At 46.8% G+C, this 21,234-nt stretch overlaps 1 protein-coding gene across 1 annotated transcript in view; it reads left to right on the forward strand.

Moving 5' to 3' along the window:
• GDAP2 (ganglioside induced differentiation associated protein 2) overlaps window positions 1-15,944 on the forward strand; it is a 28,404-nt gene extending 12,460 nt beyond the window's left edge. The window contains exons 5-14 of the mRNA XM_035140768.2: window positions 485-573; window positions 3,309-3,385; window positions 4,948-5,107; window positions 6,632-6,782; window positions 7,168-7,244; window positions 7,720-7,796; window positions 9,103-9,242; window positions 9,658-9,712; window positions 12,038-12,181; window positions 13,694-15,944. Coding sequence (XP_034996659.1) covers window positions 485-573; window positions 3,309-3,385; window positions 4,948-5,107; window positions 6,632-6,782; window positions 7,168-7,244; window positions 7,720-7,796; window positions 9,103-9,242; window positions 9,658-9,712; window positions 12,038-12,181; window positions 13,694-13,738 — 1,015 coding nt within the window. The 3' untranslated portion in view covers window positions 13,739-15,944. The remainder of the gene's footprint in view (window positions 1-484; window positions 574-3,308; window positions 3,386-4,947; window positions 5,108-6,631; window positions 6,783-7,167; window positions 7,245-7,719; window positions 7,797-9,102; window positions 9,243-9,657; window positions 9,713-12,037; window positions 12,182-13,693) is intronic.
• Window positions 15,945-21,234: the final 5,290 nt, after the last annotated feature.

The following is a 21,234-nucleotide window of genomic DNA, read 5'->3' on the forward strand; positions in this document are numbered from 1 at the left end:
GCTGGGCTTGACAAGCCCGGCAAACAGCGCCCGCCGACCTGTGCTGTGTGACAGGCGGGGGTGGGGGGGAAGCGGAGATCGTTCTCCGCTCTCCGCCCATCCCCGCCTGTCACCGAAGATCGGCGGGCGCTGTTTGCTGGGCTTGACAAGCCCGGCAAACAGCGCCCGCGTGCACTTTATTAAAAAATAAGACATCCCTCAAAAATAAGCCATGTCGTGTTTTTTTGAAGAAAAAATTAATATAAGACATGACTTATAATATGAGAAACACGGTATTATGGATTAAGCCATCTCTGTGAATCCTTTTTACTATTTGATTCTAAATTTGGTGTTGCTCTGGTAATTTTAATCACCACTGTTGTACCACTACAACAAATGCAGCCTATTCATACAGAATAAGCTGACATGATCCTGCTATGCTATGACATCAGTTGCATTGATGTGTTTGTGATGCTTACACTTTTAATTATTCTTCTGGCTGCAGGGAGCAAGCAATGTCCTCAGTCGGATTCTGTGTGATAAACACGGTGAAACGAGGTTACCCTTTAGTGGATGCTACCCACATAGCATTGCGTAAGTAGCCTTGAAAGGATCTTTGCTGGATGTACAGCTTCGTTTACATGCATTTTGCTTTGCTAAGAATGTGATTATTTTGGTTATATATACTTGGGCTTAGTTACAGTTGAATATTGGGACTTGAGGGTTGTGGCAAAGGGTTCATAGGAAAATATATATGTTAATCTAAGCCACCTTAGGTCTTCAGTGTTGCAAAGCTTTCACTTAAGTTGTCGTAATGTAGAAACTATAAGACTATGCAAGTTAAAATTTGAGGAACTAGTAAAACAGTGAGGTAGGTGACTTCCCCTTTTTGTTGCTAGGAATGCAGTCTTCCTTTATTTGCAGTTGGCGGCACAGCTGTCTTGATGTGGTGCTACGTTGAAGTAGGTTGAGAAAGATGGTAGTGGGTGGTTGAACTCCCTACAGCCCAATTCAAAACATAATTACTGAAGTGGGGACTATATTGCAATCTTCTGACTGCAAAAACCCCTCTCCAATCCCCTGCTCCACTTCCCTTACACTAAGTTGCAACCGGCTGTCTTTACAGTGAAAAGTGCAACTGTCTTTTCAATTAGAGAAAACGATTCTAACATTTTACAACAGCCCTTCTGGTGAAGTAAAATGAAGGAGTCGTAAAGGACTTTCACGAAAGTTGCACTAAGGGCTGTAGGTACTTGTTTCCCTATGTACCGTGTTTCTCATATTTTAAGGCATCCCCAAAAAATAAGCCATGACAGGATTTCAAAGGGTTGGTGAAAAATAAGACATACCCCGAAAATAAGCACTATCGCAAAGCCCCGACCGAGCAAGAGGCGAAGGCGCGGGACCCAGCAGGAGCTCCCTGCCTGCTTCCCCGAGCCGTAGCGCATCGGGGGACAGAGCCGAAGATCGGCGGGCGCTCCTTGCTGGGCTTGTCAAGCCCGGCAAACAGCGCCCGCCGATCTTCGGACCTGTGCTGTGTGACAGGCGGGGGTGGGGGGGAAGCGGAGATCGTTCTCCGCTCTCCCCCCACCCCCGCCTGTCAACGAAGATCGGCGGGCGCTCCTTGCTGGGCTTGACAAGCCCGGCAAACAGCGCCCGCCGATCTTCGGACCTGTGCTGTGTGACAGGCGGGGGTGGGGGGGGAAGCGGAGATCGTTCTCCGCTCTCCCCCCACCCCCGCCTGTCACCGAAGATCGGCGGGCGCTCCTTGCTGGGCTTGACAAGCCCGGCAAACAGCGCCCGCCGATCTTCGGCCCCGTGCTGTGTGACGGGCGGGGGTGGGGGGGAAGCGGAGATCGTTCTCCGCTCTCCCCCCACCCCCGCCTGTCACCGAAGATCGGCGGGCGCTGTTTGCTGGGCTTGACAAGCCCGGCAAACAGCGCCCGCCGATCTTCGGCCCTGTGCTGTGTGACGGGCGGGGTGGGGGGAAAAGCGGAGATCGTTCTCCGCTCTCCCCCCACCCCCGCCTGTCACCGAAGATTGGCGGGCGCTGTTTGCTGGGCTTGACAAGCCCGGCAAACAGCGCCCGCCGATCTTCGGACCTGTGCTGTGTGACAGGCGGGGGTGGGGGAGAAGCGGAGATCATTCTCCGCTCTCCCCCCACCCCCGCCTGTCACCGAAGATTGGCGGGCGCTCCTTGCTGGGCTTGACAAGCCCGGCAAACAGCGCCCTCCGATCTTCGGACCTGTGCTGTGTGACAGGCGGGGGTGGGGGGAAGCGGAGACCGTTCTCTGCTCTCCCCCCACCCCCGCCTGTCACCGAAGATTGGCGGGCGCTCCTTGCTGGGCTTGACAAGCCCGGCAAACAGCGCCCTCCGATCTTCGGACCTGTGCTGTGTGACAGGCGGGGGTGGGGGGAAGCGGAGATCGTTCTCTGCTCTCCCCCCACCCCCGCCTGTCACCGAAGATCGGCGGGCGCTGTTTGCTGGGCTTGACAAGCCCGGCAAACAGCGCCTGCCGATCTTCGGACCTGTGCTGTGTGACAGGCGGGGGTGGGGGAGAAGCGGAGATCATTCTCCGCTCTCCCCCCACCCCCGCCTGTCACCGAAGATCGGCGGGCGCTCCTTGCTGGGCTTGACAAGCCCGGCAAACAGCGCCCTCCGATCTTCGGACCTGTGCTGTGTGACAGGCGGGGGTGGGGGGGAAGCGGAGATCGTTCTCTGCTCTCCCCCCACCCCCGCCTGTCACCGAAGATCGGCGGGCGCTCCTTGCTGGGCTTGACAAGCCCGGCAAACAGCGCCCGCCAATCTTCAGACCTGTGCTGTGTGACAGGTGGGGGGGGGAAGCGGAGATCGTTCTCCGCTCTCCGCCCACCCCCGCCTGTCACCGAAGATCGGCGGGCGCTGTTTGCTGGGCTTGACAAGCCCGGCAAACAGCGCCCGCGTGCACTTTATTAAAAAATAAGACTTCCCTTGAAAATAAGCCATGTCGTGTTTTTTTGAGGAAAAAATTAATATAAGACATGTCTTATAATATGAGAAACACGGTACAGCATTCTTCTGGGAAAGGCATTAATTGAGACTGAGAAAACGAAATCTCAAACCCAAAGATACTATTGCCCGGAACCCCAAACACCACCACAGTACATGTGGTCAACAAGAATGGGCAAAATAACTAATTAAATTAAATTAGATCAATTAATAACATTAAAGAATGGCATAGAAAAAGGTAGCCCTATATTTTACATCAACATGGGTGCCTGTTTCTTCTCGTTTTGCTGACTCTGTGTGTTGATTTCTCCCTCTTCCTTCCATCCACCCCCCATTGCAGGAACCGTCCGGCGATTTTTAGAGGTTCACGGGGAAACCCTTGAAAAAGTGGTGTTTGCAGTGTCTGAACTTGAAGAGGTATGTAAAGTACTCTGTTTATGTCTGTAGGCATTGCTGTGCTGCTGAGCTAACCGAGTCCCAAAACCCTCATGCCTTGATCTTTTTACTGCTCTCCACTCCAGTGATTCAATTAACTTCTCATCCAAAAGTACACAATAAACTTGGTTTCAATACCTTCTTATTCCTTCAGACAAATATACTCCCAAGTTGCCATTTCTCAGTTTTTCTAAATAGCCTCCAGTCCATCTCATCTATAAACCAAAAGTGCAATTTATGTGTGCAAAGTACTAATATTGAAAGTTATCCTGTGGTGGCTCCTAGGACCCATTTCCTTCCCCAAGGCCACTTTTCTGAATTGCAGCATGAAGTTTGGGGCAATCCCATACTCACTGCCACAGCTTTAGTGCTGGAGCTGGACGGGAGAGCTGGGGTTTTGATTTGGCTCTGCACTTAAAGGCACATTCCCAGTGCCCCAAAAGGGTGGAACCAAGCCAACAAACTCACACACCCCTCTCCAGCTCAGAGGTGGAGATGGCAGCGGGAGCTTCCTTTGATTCTGTGCTTGTGAGGTGCTCTATGTTCCTTGGAAGCAGAGACACAAACCTGGGCTCTGCACTTCAGCTTGAAGCTAGAAAGGGAGATGGGAGGCTTATGGTCCACAAGTGCTTCCAAAGCACTTTGGGGAAGAGTTAAGGGTTGAAGATGATCCCTTCTGAGCAACCAAAACAGAACACAGCTGTTCATAGCTGGGTGGGACTTTCTTTGCTTGCCACAGTAAGTGTTCTGCTGCACACTGGAAGCAGAATTCTGGTACCTGCCCTGCGCAAAAATGTTGATACATAAGAAAAGGATGGAAGGCTTGTAGAGAACCATCTATTGGACTCCACGACACATCAAATCCACAAGTTCCCCATCCCTAGCATTAAGGGATAAGCATAGGATGGATATAAGTGAATACAGTCGTACCTTGGTTCTCGAACGGAATCCATTCCGAAAGTCCGTTTGACTTCCGAAAACGTTCGAAAGCCAAGGCGTGGCTTCCGATTGGCTGCAGGAACTTCTTGCACTCAATGGAAGCCGCGTCGGACAATCGAGTTCCATAGCTGCCAAGTTTTCCCTTTTCTCACGAGGAAGCCTATTGAGCATAAGGGAAAATCCCTTTAAAAAAGGGATAACTTGGCAGCTATGTCGAGTTCCAAAAAAATTCACAAACCGGAACACTCACTTCCGGGTTTGTGGCGTTCAGGAGCCAAAACATACGAGTACCAAGACGTTCGGGATCCAAGGTACGACTGTAGAGTTATTGTATCAAACTTGTATTAAAATTTATTCTCTGCATCCTAACCTTTTGGCACATGTCAGAAGTTGAAAGAAAAATTATGGGGGCTGCTAAATGCATTGCAACTTTGTTCCACCTATGGGAGAAGTGTAGATCTTGACTAACCAGTCAGTTTGGTGCTATCATGATTCACCATGCAAAAGAATACCTGGTGGCATTTAATGGTCTTTGTGACCTGTTTTCAACCTGCCTTGAAAAGTGGAGCTCTAAAAAGCATTCTCAAACTTTTTCCTTTCTCCAGGATACTTATCAGAAGTTGCTGCCTCTGTATTTCCCAAGGTCTCTAGAAGAGGAGAAAAAGTCCTTTCCGTTCCTTCCTGTTGATATTGGCAATGCTGAAGGGGAGCCAGTCGTGCCAGAGCGTCAGATCAGAATTAGTGAAAAGCCAGGTGTTTCTGAGGGTGAGTATGCAGATTATGTCCAGAGAGTCTTCTGCAGAGTTAGGATAAACATTATCTACAGAGCTAATGTAGTTATCCTCAAGGCATTGGGAGAGATAGGTATTCAGACTATAACTGCTTTTCCATTTGTAGCTGGAAAGGGTAAGAACAAGTCAAGCGAATTGTCTGTGAAGCTGATATAAGATAGGATTAGCTCCTGCCCTTTGACTCGTGTTTTGGCTTCTCATGTCTGGGAGCAAATCTTCTGTGGCTCTGGATCTATGTAAGTTTAAAGCACACTTAAAGCTTTCAGATCTTCCGTGGAGGGGAAACCCCCTGGAAATACGGTATTTTATTATTTCCCCATGAAAGCAGACCCAGTCATTCCTTGTCAGAGGAGGGCATCTCATGAAAAGTGACTCCTTCCATCAGTGTTCAGAGGCACAACTTGCCTGAATTTCCTCTCCTCACTGCTGTAGGCAGAGTCTTCATCTGGTTTTCCTCTCATGTTTGCCAAGAAAGCTAGATTTTTGGTGGGAGACTTTAGCTTTAGATGCAGGGCTTGACTGACCTCCTGTTGATCTTCATATCTTCTCCGCCATCAAGATCCATATGCCTGACTCCAGCCAGTTACCACTGAAGAGCAGGAAGAGGGCAGTCTCAGAACATATATCATTTGTTGTTCCTATACATCACCTTAGGCATGCACACAAATGCATATCAAGGTGAAGTACAAAACAATAATGAAACAACTAAAAATGGTTTTTTAAAAAACACCACGAAAACCAGAAGGTGGATTTTAAAAAGCAATGAGAAATAGACATCTATGGCAGAGATCTATTCATGCAGCTTGGAAAGCTTGTGAGTAAAAACCACCACAAACCTTTGTATGAAAGGCTATCCATGAAGTCTTACAAGAGCAGTCTTGCTTCTTCCATGACAGTAGCTTCAGATTTCCATGGCTGGAAATTCTGTCTGTTAATATACCATTATTAAGTCTGGTCCAGGCTTAGGTGGTGGCTCATCAACCTCCTGGCAGAGGTTATTTATATCCATCCCAATCTGGCTTTGGAGCAGAAACTGCCCTGATTGTTTTGGTGGATGATCAGGGATTTGACCATCTCTGGGTTAGGAGCACAGGGTCATGATGGTTCCAGTCCTATCCAAATGTCAGGGTTCAGAAGGTAGTGCGGGGCTCCCTATGCTTTCTTAATATATACATGCAAGTTCTGTAATTAAGGCTTGGCTAAGACTTCACAGGATGCCTCCTATCTCCCAGAAAATGCACTCACATGTTCAGTGTTCTGTTTTGGCTCTGAACAATTACGCCTAGCTGACATACTTGATTCTTGCCATATGGTGAACTCTGAGTGCCACACTTCATCCACTCTGCTTGCTTTGCAGAACAAGATACTGATGAACTCATAATGCAATGCAATATAATCTCTATCTCCCGTCCATAAGTCTCATTGTTTTCCTGGACTGGACTTGTATTGTGGCTCTACTTTGAACAGCTACTTCATTGTTCTTGCTCATCTTTTGCAGATAATTCTGATGAGGAAGGCCTGGAAGCAGACTTTTCATTTATTGGTTCCCATGCTTTTGCCCGCATGGAGGGAGATGTTGATAAACAGAGGCGTCTTATCCTTCAAGGGCAGCTCTCAGAGGCAGCACTACAAAAGCAGCATCAGAGAAAGTAAGAAGTTATTGCAGATGACTGTTCCTATTGGTGATTCATTGTGTTTTGAACTTCAGTGCTGTATGCCTTGGAGCTGCTACACTATGCATTGTGGGGAATGCTTCCTCTTGTGCTGGGGGCTTTAGACATAGCTTCTGTGCTTTTTAATGGAAGGATGGCAGCTCAGCTGCTTATTTTTGTTCAATTATTTCCAACTTAATCCCACACTGCTCCATTTGCGTTTTCCTTTTGGATTATGACAGAGTATAAGATCATGTGAGAAGTGTGGCACATTTGTTTGCTGTATTTGTCTAATAATATGTCTGTGGAGGTGCTCTTTGATTGCCAAACATGAACAACCAGATCAGTCTAAGTTCTGAAACCTTATGTGGCTGCCTTCCAGTTACAATCGCTGGCTTTGTCGAGCAAGAGCGGAAGACCTGTCTGATATTGCGTCCCTTAAAGCTTTATACCAAACTGGTGAGTTCAAGGTCGCAAATTCTAATTGCCCCTTAACTCTTCCTCATTGAATATATTGTAATGAAGATATACTGTGATAAAAGGAAGTCCTCCATGTCTTAATGCTACACTTTACAGGAGAGTCCAGCCTTTGAAAATTATTTTTGATTTTGTACACATAAGTAAATTGACTTAGTCAAAGACTGGCAAAAGTAATGCAAGAAAGTCATAAGTCCTTCAGTAGAGGATGGTCATAGACCTGAAAAGGGCTTAAAACAAGGAGCATGACCTATACAGTCCCAGACAACTGTGGCCCTTGAAACAGTGCCCTATGAAGTGAAAGCTAATATTTAATTTAATAGTATTGCTCCCTCATTGCTAAAACCATGTGTTTATGAATTACCAGATTTTAAGATGAGCTTTATTTCTGCTCACAGAAGTGGGGGGCTTTAAAATTAACCTTTAAAAGTTTCTGATGTTCATATTCTATTTGTAGGTGTCGATAACTGTGGTCGTACAGTAATGGCAGTGGTTGGAAGGAATATTCCTGTAACTCTAATAGACATGGAGAAGGTAAGATCCTAACAAACATAAAAATTATTGGGGATTAAATAGTAAATTTCTGTTTGGATACAGATTTATTTATTCTTTTGTACATTTATATCCTGCTCTTCACCCCTAAGAGGATTTCCAGAGCACATGACAATTCATTTCAATTCAAAACATATCAACATATCCGATAAGGCAGGCTAACAGCATCTCCAACTGTGGACCTGGTCTTTACTTGGGAGTACAATTCCACCAGTATTTCCACTACTTCACCTAAGTTAGATGGGAAAGGGTAATAGATGGTAATTGACTGTCATTAGTATATTGACAGATTTTTTTTGCAGACATAAATAGGCATATTCACAACATCTCTTCACAGGTAGTGACCGGCCAGTAGACTTCATGAGTAAGGCCTGCGTTATACGTAGGGCTGCCTCTGAAGACTGTTCGGAAACTTCAGCTAGTGCAGAATTTAGCACCCAGGTTGCTCACCAGAGCAAGACGGTTTGGGCATATTACACCAATCCTGGTCCGACTGCACTGGCTACCAATTAGTTTCTGGACCCAATTCAAAGTGCTGATTTTGACCAATAAAGCCTTAAACAGCTCACGACCACAATACCTCAAGGACTGCCTCTTTCCATATGAACCTACCCGGACCCTGAGATCATCTTCTGAGTCCCTTCTTCGTGTGCCTCCTCCTTGAGAGGTCCGGAGGGTGGCAATACGAGAATAGGCCTTCGCTGCAGTGCCCCCCCCATCTGTGGAATGCTCTCCCAGGGGAGTTTGTCAGGCACCTTCATTATACACTTTTAGGTGTCAGGCAAAACGTTCCTTTTTAACCAGACCTTTGGTTGACCTGATCAACATCCTATACCCTTTTAAAATGTGGCTGTTTTGGGGGGAGGGGGTTATTGGGTTATTGTTATTTTTTCTGTATATTATGATCTTTTCTGTGAACCACCCTGAGACCTCCGGGTATAGGGCAGTATATAAATTCAATAAATAAATAAGGGGGGATTGGAGCCAGCTTCTGGTTCAAGCCTACCACTTTGTTCATGATAACAGGATTTGTGAGCTCAGCACTTGTTTTGGGTGAGAAAGGAATGGCATCTTTTCTTGGGGGAGAATTTATTGTGAAGCATTCACTTTTTTATTTCTTGAGAGAATCTGTTCCCATATGTAAGCACTGCACATTCAAAAAGTTTGAAATAACTTTTTCCTCGATCCCCCTAAAGGTTGCTCTGCTTTTAGCCGTATTACTCATGCAAGGATGGGTGCTGCAGTCCTCTTTTGAAATCTGACATTTGTGACTTTTCTCTTTCTCCAGGCACTCTTGTACTTCATTCATGTAATGGACCACATTGTAATGAAGGAATATGTCATTGTGTATTTCCACACACTCACTAATATCTACAATCACCTAGATTCCGATTTCCTAAAAAAACTCTCTGACATTGTTGATGCCAAGTAAGTATAACTCGGCTTGCCCTGAAGCCTTTCTCCTTACTTCCCTTTTGGATCAAAAAGCATCATAAAGAAACTTTTAAAGGGGAGTGGGCTTGGAGACACAGTGTGTTCAGTGAGTACAGGAGGCTTAGTTTCAGAATGTGCCCAGTCACTCATGCGACACAGCACCTTTGGGTTGCTAGAATAAACTTCCTTGGCTTTATGCAAAAGGCATGTCAGCTGTCATGAGACTACTCAATGTCTCTGTAGAGCTTTACCACAGAAACAATCCAGGCCAGTGCTGCACATACATTAATAAGTTGAGGCTTGAAACAAGTGCCCTTTTTTACATGGAGCAGATTGCTAAGAACTTGTTTGATTTCTGCAAATGTTCATTTAAAACTTGAGGCGCTTACTGCTCTTGTTGTTAACCTAGGTACAAAAAAAATCTGAAGGCCCTGTACTTTGTCCATCCAACATTTCGCTCAAAGGTGAAGTATGCCCTACTCAATGGGGAAATTGTACGTTTTGGGTTGTAGTGAATGTGTGGGATCCCAAAATATGGGGCATAATCAGTTTGTACAAATCCTTTGCATGCTTCTTCTATAACATGAGCTGACTAATTACATAGCAAGATAGGAATCAGGACCACTGTCATTTGGATTGGTTAGCTCTTTCAAGCTTCTCATCCAAGCCATTTAGATACCTGCCCTTAGGGTGAAGGCTGAGTAATTATTACTACTACTACTACCGTGTTTCCCCCTTTTTAAGACGGAGTCATAATATAAGCCATGGCAGGATTTTAAAGCCTTTGTAAAATATAAGACATACCCCGAAAATAAGCCATGCCTGCAGGGTCGGCTCCCAGCAGCGCTGGGCATGGGAGAGAGGAGACTGAGCAGCCACTGTGGCATTGCGCTGCCAGAGACTCGCAGCCACTGAGGAGCTTGCGGCGCCGGGGCTTGCAGGCGGCTCTCGCCTTGCCGCCCTTTCTCCTGCTCCCGGGGGAGACGTGGCTTCTATTCCCCATTGCCAAGGAAACAGCCCGGGGGAGAGACGCCAGAGCTGAGGCGCCCCCCGCCCGCGGATCCCACGTGCCGCCGAAAACGGCAATGCTTAGGGCCCCCCACTCCTCGCCCGAAGTGGAGTAAGGCCCCCCGAGCGGTCCAGGGCTTGCTTCCGAATGCGCAGGGACAGGACTGCGCTGTTAAACTCTTTGCAAACTCCTTGCCCAAAAGAAAGCTGTCCTGCAGAGTGCCGGATCGAGGAGCCGGTCTGCAGAGTCAGCGCCCAGCAGCGCGGCGCTGGATTGAGGAGGCGGTGCTTCGTGCGGAGCTGCTGGGCGCCGACCCGGCAGGCCGCTTCCTCGATCCGGCGGCCTCCCGGGTGGGCGCCCAGCAGCGCCGTGCGGAGCACCGGATCGAGGAAGCGGCCTGCCGGGTCGGCGCCCAGCAGCTCCGCACGAAGCACCGCCTCCTCAATCCAGCGCCGTGCTGCTGGGCGCTGACTCTACAGACCGGCGGTGCTCCGCGCGGCGCTGCTGGGCGCCAACCCGGGAGGCCGCCAGATCGAGGAAGCGGCCTGCCGGGTCGGCGCCCAGCAGCTCCGCACGAAGCACCGCCTCCTCAATCCAGCGCCGCGCTGCTGGGCGCTGACTCTGCAGACCGGCTCCTCGATCCGGCACTCTGCAGGACAGCTTTCTTTTGGGCAAGGAGTTTGCAAAGAGTTTAACAGCGCAGTCCTGTCCCTGCGCATTCGGAAGCAAGCCCTGGACCGCTCGGGGGGCCTTACTCCACTTCGGGCGAGGAGTGGGGGGCCCTAAGCATTGCCGTTTTCGGCGGCACGTGGGATCCGCGGGCGGGGGGCGCCTCAGCTCTGGCGTCTCTCCCCCGGGCTGTTTCCTTGGCAATGGGGAATAGAAGCCACGTCTCCCCCGGGAGCAGGAGAAAGGGCGGAAAGGCGAGAGCCGCCCGCAAGCCCCGGCGCCGCAAGCTCCTCAGTGGCTGCGAGTCTCTGGCAGCGCGATGCCGCAGTGGCTGCTCAGTCTCCTGCTCTCTCCAGTGTCCAGCACCGGCGCAGCTGGGCACCGACCCTGCAGGCTGCCTCCGGAACCCAGCAGCAGCAACGCTGGCTGCCGTAATTACAGTTAAAAAAAAATTAAAAAGACACCCCCCCGAAAATAAGCCATAGGCTTATTTTCTTGGGTAAAATAAATATAAGACGGTGTCTTAAAATGTGGGAAACACGGTACTACCAACAACAACAAATGTAGACGTAAAGGTAAAGGGACCCCTGACCATTAGGTCCAGTCGTGACCGACTCTGGGGTTGCGGCGCTCATCTCGCATTATTGACCAAGGGAGCCGGCGTACAGCTTCCAGGTCATGTGGCCAGCATGACAAAGCCGCTTCTGGCGAACCAGAGCAGCACACGGAAATGCCGTTTACCTTCCCGCTGTAGCGGTACCTATTTATCTACTTCCACTTTGACGTGCTTTCGAACTGCCAGGTTGGCAGGAGCTGGGACCGAGCAACGGGAGCTCACCCCGTTGCGGGGATTCGAATTGCCGACCTTCTGATCAGCAAGCCCTAGGCTCTGTAGTTTAACCCACAGCGCCCCCTGCATCCCCAGATAATGCTATATTAACATTGCTAAACTAGCAATCTGAATTGTGCATGCACTTTTACCTTTGTCTGCTGAAATGGTGAAGGAATTGCTAGATTGTTAGGATTGAGACTCTGGACAGTTATTGGCAGTTTTTCTGGTAACATTTATTTCCCATTCTGGTAACATTTATTTCCCATTCTTGTCTATTAGGTTTCTACATGGTTTTTCACAACCTTTACGGTCTCGGGACTAAAGGACAAAATCCATCACGTGGAAAGCCTCCAACAGTTGTTCGCAGCCATTCCACCCGAACAAATTGACTTCCCCCCATTTGTTCTTGAATATGATACTAGGGTAGGTAGCTTCAGGCACTACTGAATGTTTGCTTCTGTTTCTGTATGTAAGCAGCTGCATACAGCAAACCAGGGGTGAGGAGCTTTCCTTCTGCCTGATTTAAAAGAAATCTGAGGGGATTGCTTTTGAAACAGGAAAAAAGCTTGGAAACTGACTGAATCTGTGAAAGGCTTGAAGCATTTTCTCTAACAGAAAGAGCTTTAGCCACACTACCTTGGTAAAACTGAAGTGAATATGGTTTTAGTTGGTGTGTAGTTCTGAGAAGCCCACAGGCAGCAGCTAGTATATGGAACAAAGAGGAATGCTTAACATGACATGTTTGACATATGTGGTACTTAAATCATCTTAAGTCCTCACTTTCAAAAGATTGTTGAAGAGAGCATGATCTGCAGTACACTGGGGGCTGGGGGGAGAAAAGCACCCAATAGCCATGAAGCAGCTTATCATGGCTTCTGTTATAAGGCACATGTCCTCTAAAAGCTTAGCTTCTGGTTTGCGCAGTAGACTCCTTAAAGTTGTACGCCAAGAGAAAATCTTCCCCCACTCTTTAACTTGTTCCGTCTCCTAGTTTTTTTCCTTCCAAGTATGCCTAAACTAAGTTTGTGGGCTTCTTTACTAACAATCTAGTTACCGGTGCCTCTCATGATTTTTTGCAAGTCTACCATAAAGTTAGTGTGGGAAACATTTATAAGCCAGCCCCCAGCACATTACACTGTATTATTTGGTAGGTCAATTCTTATGTTACTTTTTTCAACGTTTAGATTGCTACCTTTGTTACAAACATGAGAATGACTGTATGAGAATACAATTAAAAAAAAATAATGTCCAGTAGAACCTTAGAGACCAACTAAGTTTGTTCTGGGTATAAGCTTTTGTGTGCATGCACACTTCTTTAGATACACTGAAACAGAAGTCACCAGACCCTTATATAGAGTGGGAGGGTGGGGTGGGGTTTTTCTCAGAAGGGTAGTGGGACCTGTCTGATTCGACTCCCAGAACGATTAGAAAACCAAGGCACGGCTTCCTGTTGGCTGCAGCAGCTTCCTGCAGCCAGTCGGAAGCCGCGTCGGACATTCGGCTTCCAAAAAACGTTCGCAAACCGGAACACTCACTTCCGGGTTTGCTGCGTTCGGGAGCCAAAACGTCCAAGTACCAAGGCGTTTGACAATCAAGGTACGACTGTAGATCCACTCTTTCAAAAGTCTTCCCTCTTTGTGTGTGTTAGTGAACTTTTTGCAGGGGCGGGGGGAGTTAAAGATCCTTGAGAGAAACATTTGGGATGGTGGCTGCCGTCAGAGTGGTGGCCCTGCAAACAGCTGACATGCCCACTTCCACAGATTCCTTGGAGAAAATGTTCCTTTGAAAGGAAGGGAAGATTGCCCACTTCTGAGATAGATTTTTAATGGGCTGAGGAGAAACTCTTCATTCAGCAAGATTTAGGAAGATTGATTTGTGTTTTACATGTGTATTCACTGTGCCATTTCATCTTTGTCTCTCGCTTTCTCTTTGTAGGAAAATGGATCGTATTATTCCTATCCGTCTTCTCCAGACCTCTGACTCTGCAGCTCTGCGCTTTCTGCTTTCCCAACCTCATGAGATGCTGCTTGCCATACATGCTGAGCTGACCCAGCCTATTCAGAGAGATCACAGAGAGGAGTTTCCTCCCACCTCTGCTATTTTTTTACAACGGTATTTGCAAGGACACGTGCAATCTAAACTCTCGTCGCAATGTGCTGTGTATTTAAGCATCAGTCCAGTGGAAAAGTTGATTTATGAACATGAGCATAGATTCCCCCACCTCTTGATTTCAAGGGTTTCTCTCCCACCCCCAATTAATGCCATTTTCCCAAGAGATCTCTGAACCGTGTTGGAATCCGATCTCTGCAAAGTTCTCAGCAATTCCTTCAGTTATGTGTGTTAGAGTGGTTTGGAGGAAAAGATACAGTATCTGTTTAACAATGTTCTAAGGTCTTCGCGCTTTGAGTCCACCCTCAGTGGTGACACAGTTACAGAATTCCCTGTAGAAATTTCTGCAAGGCACTGTTGCAAGTCCCTACAGCTATTACAAAGTTAAGCATTATAAATGCTACTTAGCTAGGAATCTGACGGTCTTGTCTTTCTTTTCTGGATGATGTGAGATGTAAGGATGCTGCTGCTTTTCCACAAAATAATAAACCTGAAGGACATATCAACAGTGCCTCCTGTAGTTCATGCTACTTGTACACTTGAAAGAACAAGATGTGTAAACACCCATTATCAACTGGACTATATAATCTCCATTATGATGCAGATTTTTAATCATTAGGAGTAAAATAATGCAACTTTTATTTTGAAAATAAATTATTTGGTAGTGGCCTTGTAGAACTGAATCTATAACTTTTCTTGCAGAATGTTACAGCTTTCATAGTTGCTTTATCTGCCTTCTTACATTTTTGAACTGGTGGATCCAACGATTCTCTAAATACTTAACCTCAGAGGAAGTTTTAGATGAGACACTGGCTGAAAAAGGCGGGAGGATGAAGAAAATATTCGCACATGAGAAAGCAAGTGAAGTTTGTAGAAAGCAGAGAGGTGATATGACCCTGGTTGGATTTCATATTTCTATAATATAATCAGCCACATTCCTTGCTACTATTTTCTACTCTGTTCTTTCTGATTTGAGAAGAATTACGCCATATGAGAAGATGTGCACCAGATAAAACTGCAGTAGCTTACTCTGGTTTAGATACAAGGTACACAGCATGGGTATGTTAATGGATACATGCCTGCATGACCCACTAAACTGGTAAGCAAATGCAATTGATTCTCATTTAAAAACAAACCTCTAAGAGGTTCTGAAAATACGTCTCTGCTGTTTCAAGATTCAGATTCGCTGAAAAACTAGTAAAAGCAGTGGGCAGATTCTGAAGGAAACTAACTCAAAAGGTAGAACTGAAATTATTTTTTTGCAATGTGGATAGATGGAAACTGAGTCAGAGACAAACCACAACACTTCAGTATCTGAAGCAGGAAATTCAAAGGATGCCACTACCCTGACTTTTTTAAAAAAAGGGGGGGGCAGAGGAGACTCAAGGTGACTTTACAAAATGAAAATTCAATACATAGAATATTTCTTTAACACTGAAGGTGATTCAAACATAAGATAACTTTTCTCCTTTCCCTGCACTGCTCTCAATACAGTACTTGAAAGCACAAAGACTAAACCCCTATTATTGAAAGAAGTACAGCAAGGGCTTAACACTAGAAATGCCCAGGAGGGGTGAAACATCTTCACCTGGCCCGAAAGATGATGTTGGTGCCAAGGGAGCCTTCCTGGTCCACCGCTGCAAAGCACACTCTTGTCACATTCATCCCGACTGCTGCAAAGCACGACACTAAATTAAAACCATTTCAAATAAGCAAGAGTGAGAGAACATGGTCACAGCTTGCATCCAATTAAATATCAAAGGTAATTGTGTGGAATCGGAGGTGGTATTTCTGTATGACAAATGAGCATTCTAATTAAATGAGCATGCTCCCTTTTAATGAAGAAAACGGGATTCCGCTTCATCAGAAATGGTTGCAGAGTGCTGAATAGTTTGCATTTTGTGATGTATGGGTGTCACTGAGAGTTCAGGAATCAGAAAAGGATTGTGCACAGGACACAGTGGGCTTGGAGAACATTCCACCATCAAACACATAGCAGAGGTTAAATACACGAGCTCATGCCACATTGATAGAATTAATTTTATCCTGTTTATGGGTTCCCCCCCCCAGTTTTATATTTACAGATCATATTTTCATTCTTATACAGTAATTAAACATAAAAAAGAATTTCCTCCTGTTTTGATGTTTTATAGTGTACTAGCTGGCCCTGCCACGCGTTGCTGTGGCTAATCCCTGTGACTGCCACCACCCTGTGTCGATCCATGACATATCCCACCCCCTCCTCCCCCCACCCCCGGCTTTCCCCTGCGATTTCCCCCAACCTGTCCCGTTCCAGACGTATCACGCCCCCTCTTCCCACCACCCCCGGGTCATCCCTTTTCGAGATTGGAATTATGACAACATTCCCCTGCAATATAAAGTTTTGCTGTATCAGGAAAACGTGATCTATTTTGTGTTTATTTGTAGGACATATTTTGGGGTTTCTATTAAGCCAACCTGTAACCGGATTTTTGCACTGCTCCTGCTGCTATTAGAAGCTAAGTCATGGTTTGACTTACCATTATATGTGCAAACCCAGACTGATGGTTTGTCTTGTTCCAAACAATCCACATACAGTAGGCAAGTTTTGTTTCCTTCTTTTGGTTTGCTTGGGAGATACAAAGCAAAAGTCCAGGTTGACATGTAAAACGTTTTTAGTAGTGCTGCAGCAGCAGGACCAAGGAAGGAACAAAGTGGTCACAATTTTCTAAATGTGGCCTGTCAGGCTTGCTAAAGAATTGTTTGGCTTAGTGTGAAATTGTGAAGAAAGGAAGAAGTTAGTTAATGTTTTGAAGTGAGGTATTTATTTTTGTCTTTTGGAGAGGCCCAGTGCTGTTGTGGAGGCGGCCTGGTTCATGGGGGTGGCGTTATCGGTGGCGGCGGGATCCATGGGGTGGGGGTGGATCGGTGTGATCTCCGGGGCGGGGTGGGTCTCAGGAGGCGGCGGGATTGATGGGGGTGCGATCCGTGGTGTGGGGGTGTGGGGAGTGGGCTTGCTCTGGGGGGAGGGGGTCATGGGAGGTTAAGGGATCGGGGGGGTGGGATCCGTAGGTGTGGGGGGAGTGGGCTTGCTCAGGGCGGGAGGGGGTCGCGGGAGGTGGCGGGATTGGCGGGGGTGGGATCCGTGCGGTGGGGGTGTGGGGAGTCGGGGTGTGTGGGGGAGGGGGTCGCTGGTACGTGATCTCCTGGGCGGGCGCTGGTCCCTGGGGAGCGGCTTGGTCTCGGGGTGGTTTGCTCTCATTTGGAGGCGTGGTCTCTGGGGCGTGAGGGATTGTGGGAGTATGTTTGTCCGTTGTTTGTTGAATGTCCACTGGAGGGCGCAATTTTTTTGACCACAAATCCAGGTTTTTACCTGTGTTCGGTGTGTCAGCTGGTCAGTGTAAGTGCATGATTACCTGCTCACATGTGACTCTGAGGTTGTGGCCAAATTTCAGGACGATCGGGTAAGTGCTTGTGGGAGAAAAGTGGGGAATAACACACATGCACCTTCACCATTTTTATATATATAGATGTTGCTGTTTTTTAATGTACTTGCCTGCGAGCCACCCTGGGATCTATGGATAAATGGTGGTATCGAAAAGTGGCTTCATTTGTGAAATACAGTAATATAAAAAATGATTGTTTAGGAGATTTGTAGCCTCCATCCTAATATGGCAAGGGTTATAGCCTGCACCAAGAGAGAGAGAGTGTTGCTAACCAGACAATTTAACCACCTGCGTTGTCCTCACAGCTGCCAAGTGGAAATCTGTTTTTCCTAGGTGTCTCTTCTAAGCAGCCGTCTGTAACAGAACCATAGAATTGTAGAGTTGGAAGAGACCCCAAGGGTCATATAGTCCAACCCCCTGCGATGCAGGAATGTCAACACGCGGTCCCTATTTGAAATCATACTGGACCCTGCTTAGCTTTGCAAATGTGCCTGCAGTTTTATTGCTGCACCACTAGGAGCAGTTATGACCTTTGGGGGTTTGTGGACCCATTTTCAATCCAGATGCAATTGTGGGCATCACACAAGCACTGTAATAATAGAATACTTCTTATAATAATAATTTCAGCAGGTGGAAGGGAGGGAGGGACTCTATGGGCACCAGGGTTGCCCTGTGCATAAATTTGTTAACACTTTGCAACTTAGTTTCAAGTACCGTAAGTGTTTGTAGGATTACTTCCTCGCCCATTCAATTCCCTACACTGAGTAGTGTACTAAGGCAGCTAAATCTGAGGTGGCAAATTTACATTTTCTTCGGGTTCTGGTAACTAAGAACTAGGTTTCAGTTTCCCAGGCTGACCTTTTCAACCTCCCAGCTTGTAAACAGGAAGCAGTCATTTTATAACCAAGATGAAAAAAATACAAACTGGCTAAATAGTTTCATTCCTTAATGCTTACGGTAATGTGGAATAGAGTAGTTGGTACTCTCAAAATCTGCTACAGTTGAAGATGGCGTATTTCTCTTAAGTAGAGATGGTGGCGATTTTTGCAATAATTGAGCTTGCACTCAAACTCAGCCCTGTTTGCTCGCTTGCAGACATTCATTTGTGAGCCAGTCAGGTTTCATGCAAGTGTTAGCTATATTTAGTGCTGCAAATTTCTTTAATTTTAAAATAATAATAATAATAAGATCAAACCAGGTCATTATAAGTGCACAACTCATTTCAATGTCAGACCTGTTGTAATACTGAAATGTGTATTCTCTTGAATTATGTGTAACTGAGGTGATGGCAATAGCCATTAACATTCCTTGTAGCATTTCTAATCCTGTTTCCTACCATGATTGGGGGAAGGGGGTTAGTAAAGCTGAATTCTGTAGCTCAGGATTCTTATTTTTTTGTAAAAGCCATACACACAGAAACACATGGACACACGGTTTGCCATGCAGTAGAAGTTGTCATTGCCACATCCGTGTCACTTCTTTCGCTAACAGCTGATAATAAAAACAATACAATCTATATACATTACCAGGCTAACCAGAAATCCATTCCTAACCATGCCCACTCAGCAGTAAATCCAATTTAAATCGAAAGCACGTCAAAGTGCAAGTAGATAAATAGGTACCACTCCAGCAGGAAGGTAAACAGCGTTTCTGTGCACTGCTCTGGTTTGTCAGAAGCGGCTTAGCCATGCTGGCCACATGACCCGAAAAAACTGTCTGCAGACAAACACCAGCTCCCTCGGCCAGTAAAGCGAGTTGAGTGTTGCAACCCCAGAGTCGTCCACAACTGGACTTAATGGTCAGGGTTCCCTTTACCTTTACCTTTACCTTTACCAGGTAAGTTGGGTTAAGATTCCATCTGTACTCCTGAAGATGTTTTACACCCAAAGCCTTAATCATGAATGCGTATAGCCGCAAGGCAAAGGAGGTTTAGCATCAGCGTTTTCCTTCTCCTAGATGGGCTACCTTCCCAGGTTGACGAGCCCCATCTGCCCCTCACTTCCCTCTACATCATGTGCAGAAACTGCCTTCTTGACCATTGGACCCACTCTTGGTTTCATCCTCTCAATCTGCCAGAGCATGTCTTCACATGCAGAAGTACCGGTATGCTGTTGCTTTTGCGGCTAGGACCACGGGGTTGCTCTCTGCAATTCTGCTTCACACGGCTACAGAAAAGACCATCCTTCAGAAAATCACTGTCAGAATTCAAAGTAAGCGTCCGCATTTCAGTCCTTGAACGAATCTGCCTCTCTGCTTCATGGCACCAGGGTTTCTAACTAAAAGCACTTCATGTCAGTGTCGCTGTACCAGCAAATCCTTATTCTGTTCTTATGGGGGTAACACGATAGCAAAGGATAAGAAACGACACAGGGTGCCGTTCCATAGATCATGCTTCAGTGCAAAACTTACGAGTCAACATTTCCAACAGAACTAAACAAAGAAATGCCTTTTGGTTCTCTCAATACTTCTCCCAGCTTAATCTCTGATTTCCACAGTGACGAGGATGTCCAGGAAATGTTTGTCAGAACAATCTCCAGGAAGAGTTAAGATCAGCCAGCAGTGAAGTGTTATTGTTCCATAGCCTGCTGCCAAACAAGTGACAGAGACTTGTCCATATTTGCTTGGTTCATATAAGGAAAAGGAAAAAGGGGGAAAGCACCAACCCTCTTCTCTGCTATACAACATTAAAAAGCCTCTGGCTGTACCTGATGATAGACAGCTGAATATGGTGGGTTAGTTTTTCCAAGAGAGTAGCTGGCCACTTTTGTTGATACAGGCAACCCTCATTTTGCATGGGGGTTACATTCCAGACCCCTGTGAGCATCAGTGAGGACTGCATAAATTGTTCCTCCCGCCTGTGTTCTGCCCCACCCCTATTCCGCCCTTTTAATGACATTTTAGTGACCAATTTCAATGGTCTGCCCCCGTCCTTTACTCCCTTAATGGATCCAAATGGCTTCCAGAGAGTGGTAGGGGATGTCTTATCCCATCCTGATGGCCTCTCAGCTGATTTCCTGGAGGTGTACTTGTAGGATTTGCTGTCAGCTGCCAAACTGACTTGCTATCCACTTAATAACAACAACAAACAACAACAACAACAATTTATTTCTACCCGCCCATCTGGCTGGGTTTCCCCAGCCACTCTGGGCGGCTTCCAACAGAAAAACAAAATAAAATAATTGATTAAACATTGAAAGCCTCCCTAAACAGGGCTCCCTTCAGATGCCTTCTGAAAATCTGGTAGCTGTTTTTCTCTTTGACATCTGATGGGCATCTGATGGGAGGGTGTTCCACAGGGCGGGCGCCACCACCGAGAAGGCCCTCTGCCTGGTTCCCTGCAACTTGGCTTCTCGCAACGAGGGAACCGCCAGAAGGCCCTCGGCCCTGGACCTCAGTGTCCGGGCAGAACGATGGGGGTGGAGATGCTCCTTCAGGTATACTGGACCAAGGCCATTTAGGGCTTTAAAGGTCAGCACCAACACTTTGAACTGTGCTCGGAAACGTACTGGGAGCCAATGTAGATCTTTCAAGACCGGTGTTATGTCCTTGTGCACCTTAATGCCAGGAGGGGCTGCATTTGCTCTTCTGCTTCAGGCAGCAAAATGCCAGGGCCCCAGGGGCCCTCTTCTTAGGTGAAGGGCATCTTCTCTAAGCCCCAATGACTCCCGCCTTCAAAACCCTTGAGAAGGATCTCTAGGTGCCAGCAGGCAATTCCTAACCATTAGCTCTCATCCTAGGCTTTTAGCATAACCGCGAGCTGTGACTATAAGAAGTATGATGCTCATTCTGAAAAAGGAAACATTGCTTCAATATTATCCATTGGAAGGATCTCTGGGGAAAGGGGGTTTCTTCCCCAGGTTTTCTGGTCCATCCCCCCCCCCCCCGGCCTGAGCCTTTTTGTCTGAAATTGCTAAGCAGCAACAGTTAACAAACCTGGACGTC

The sequence above is a fragment of the Zootoca vivipara genome, chromosome 16, assembly GCF_963506605.1.
Source record: "Zootoca vivipara chromosome 16, rZooViv1.1, whole genome shotgun sequence".
NCBI lineage: Eukaryota > Metazoa > Chordata > Lepidosauria > Squamata > Lacertidae > Zootoca > Zootoca vivipara.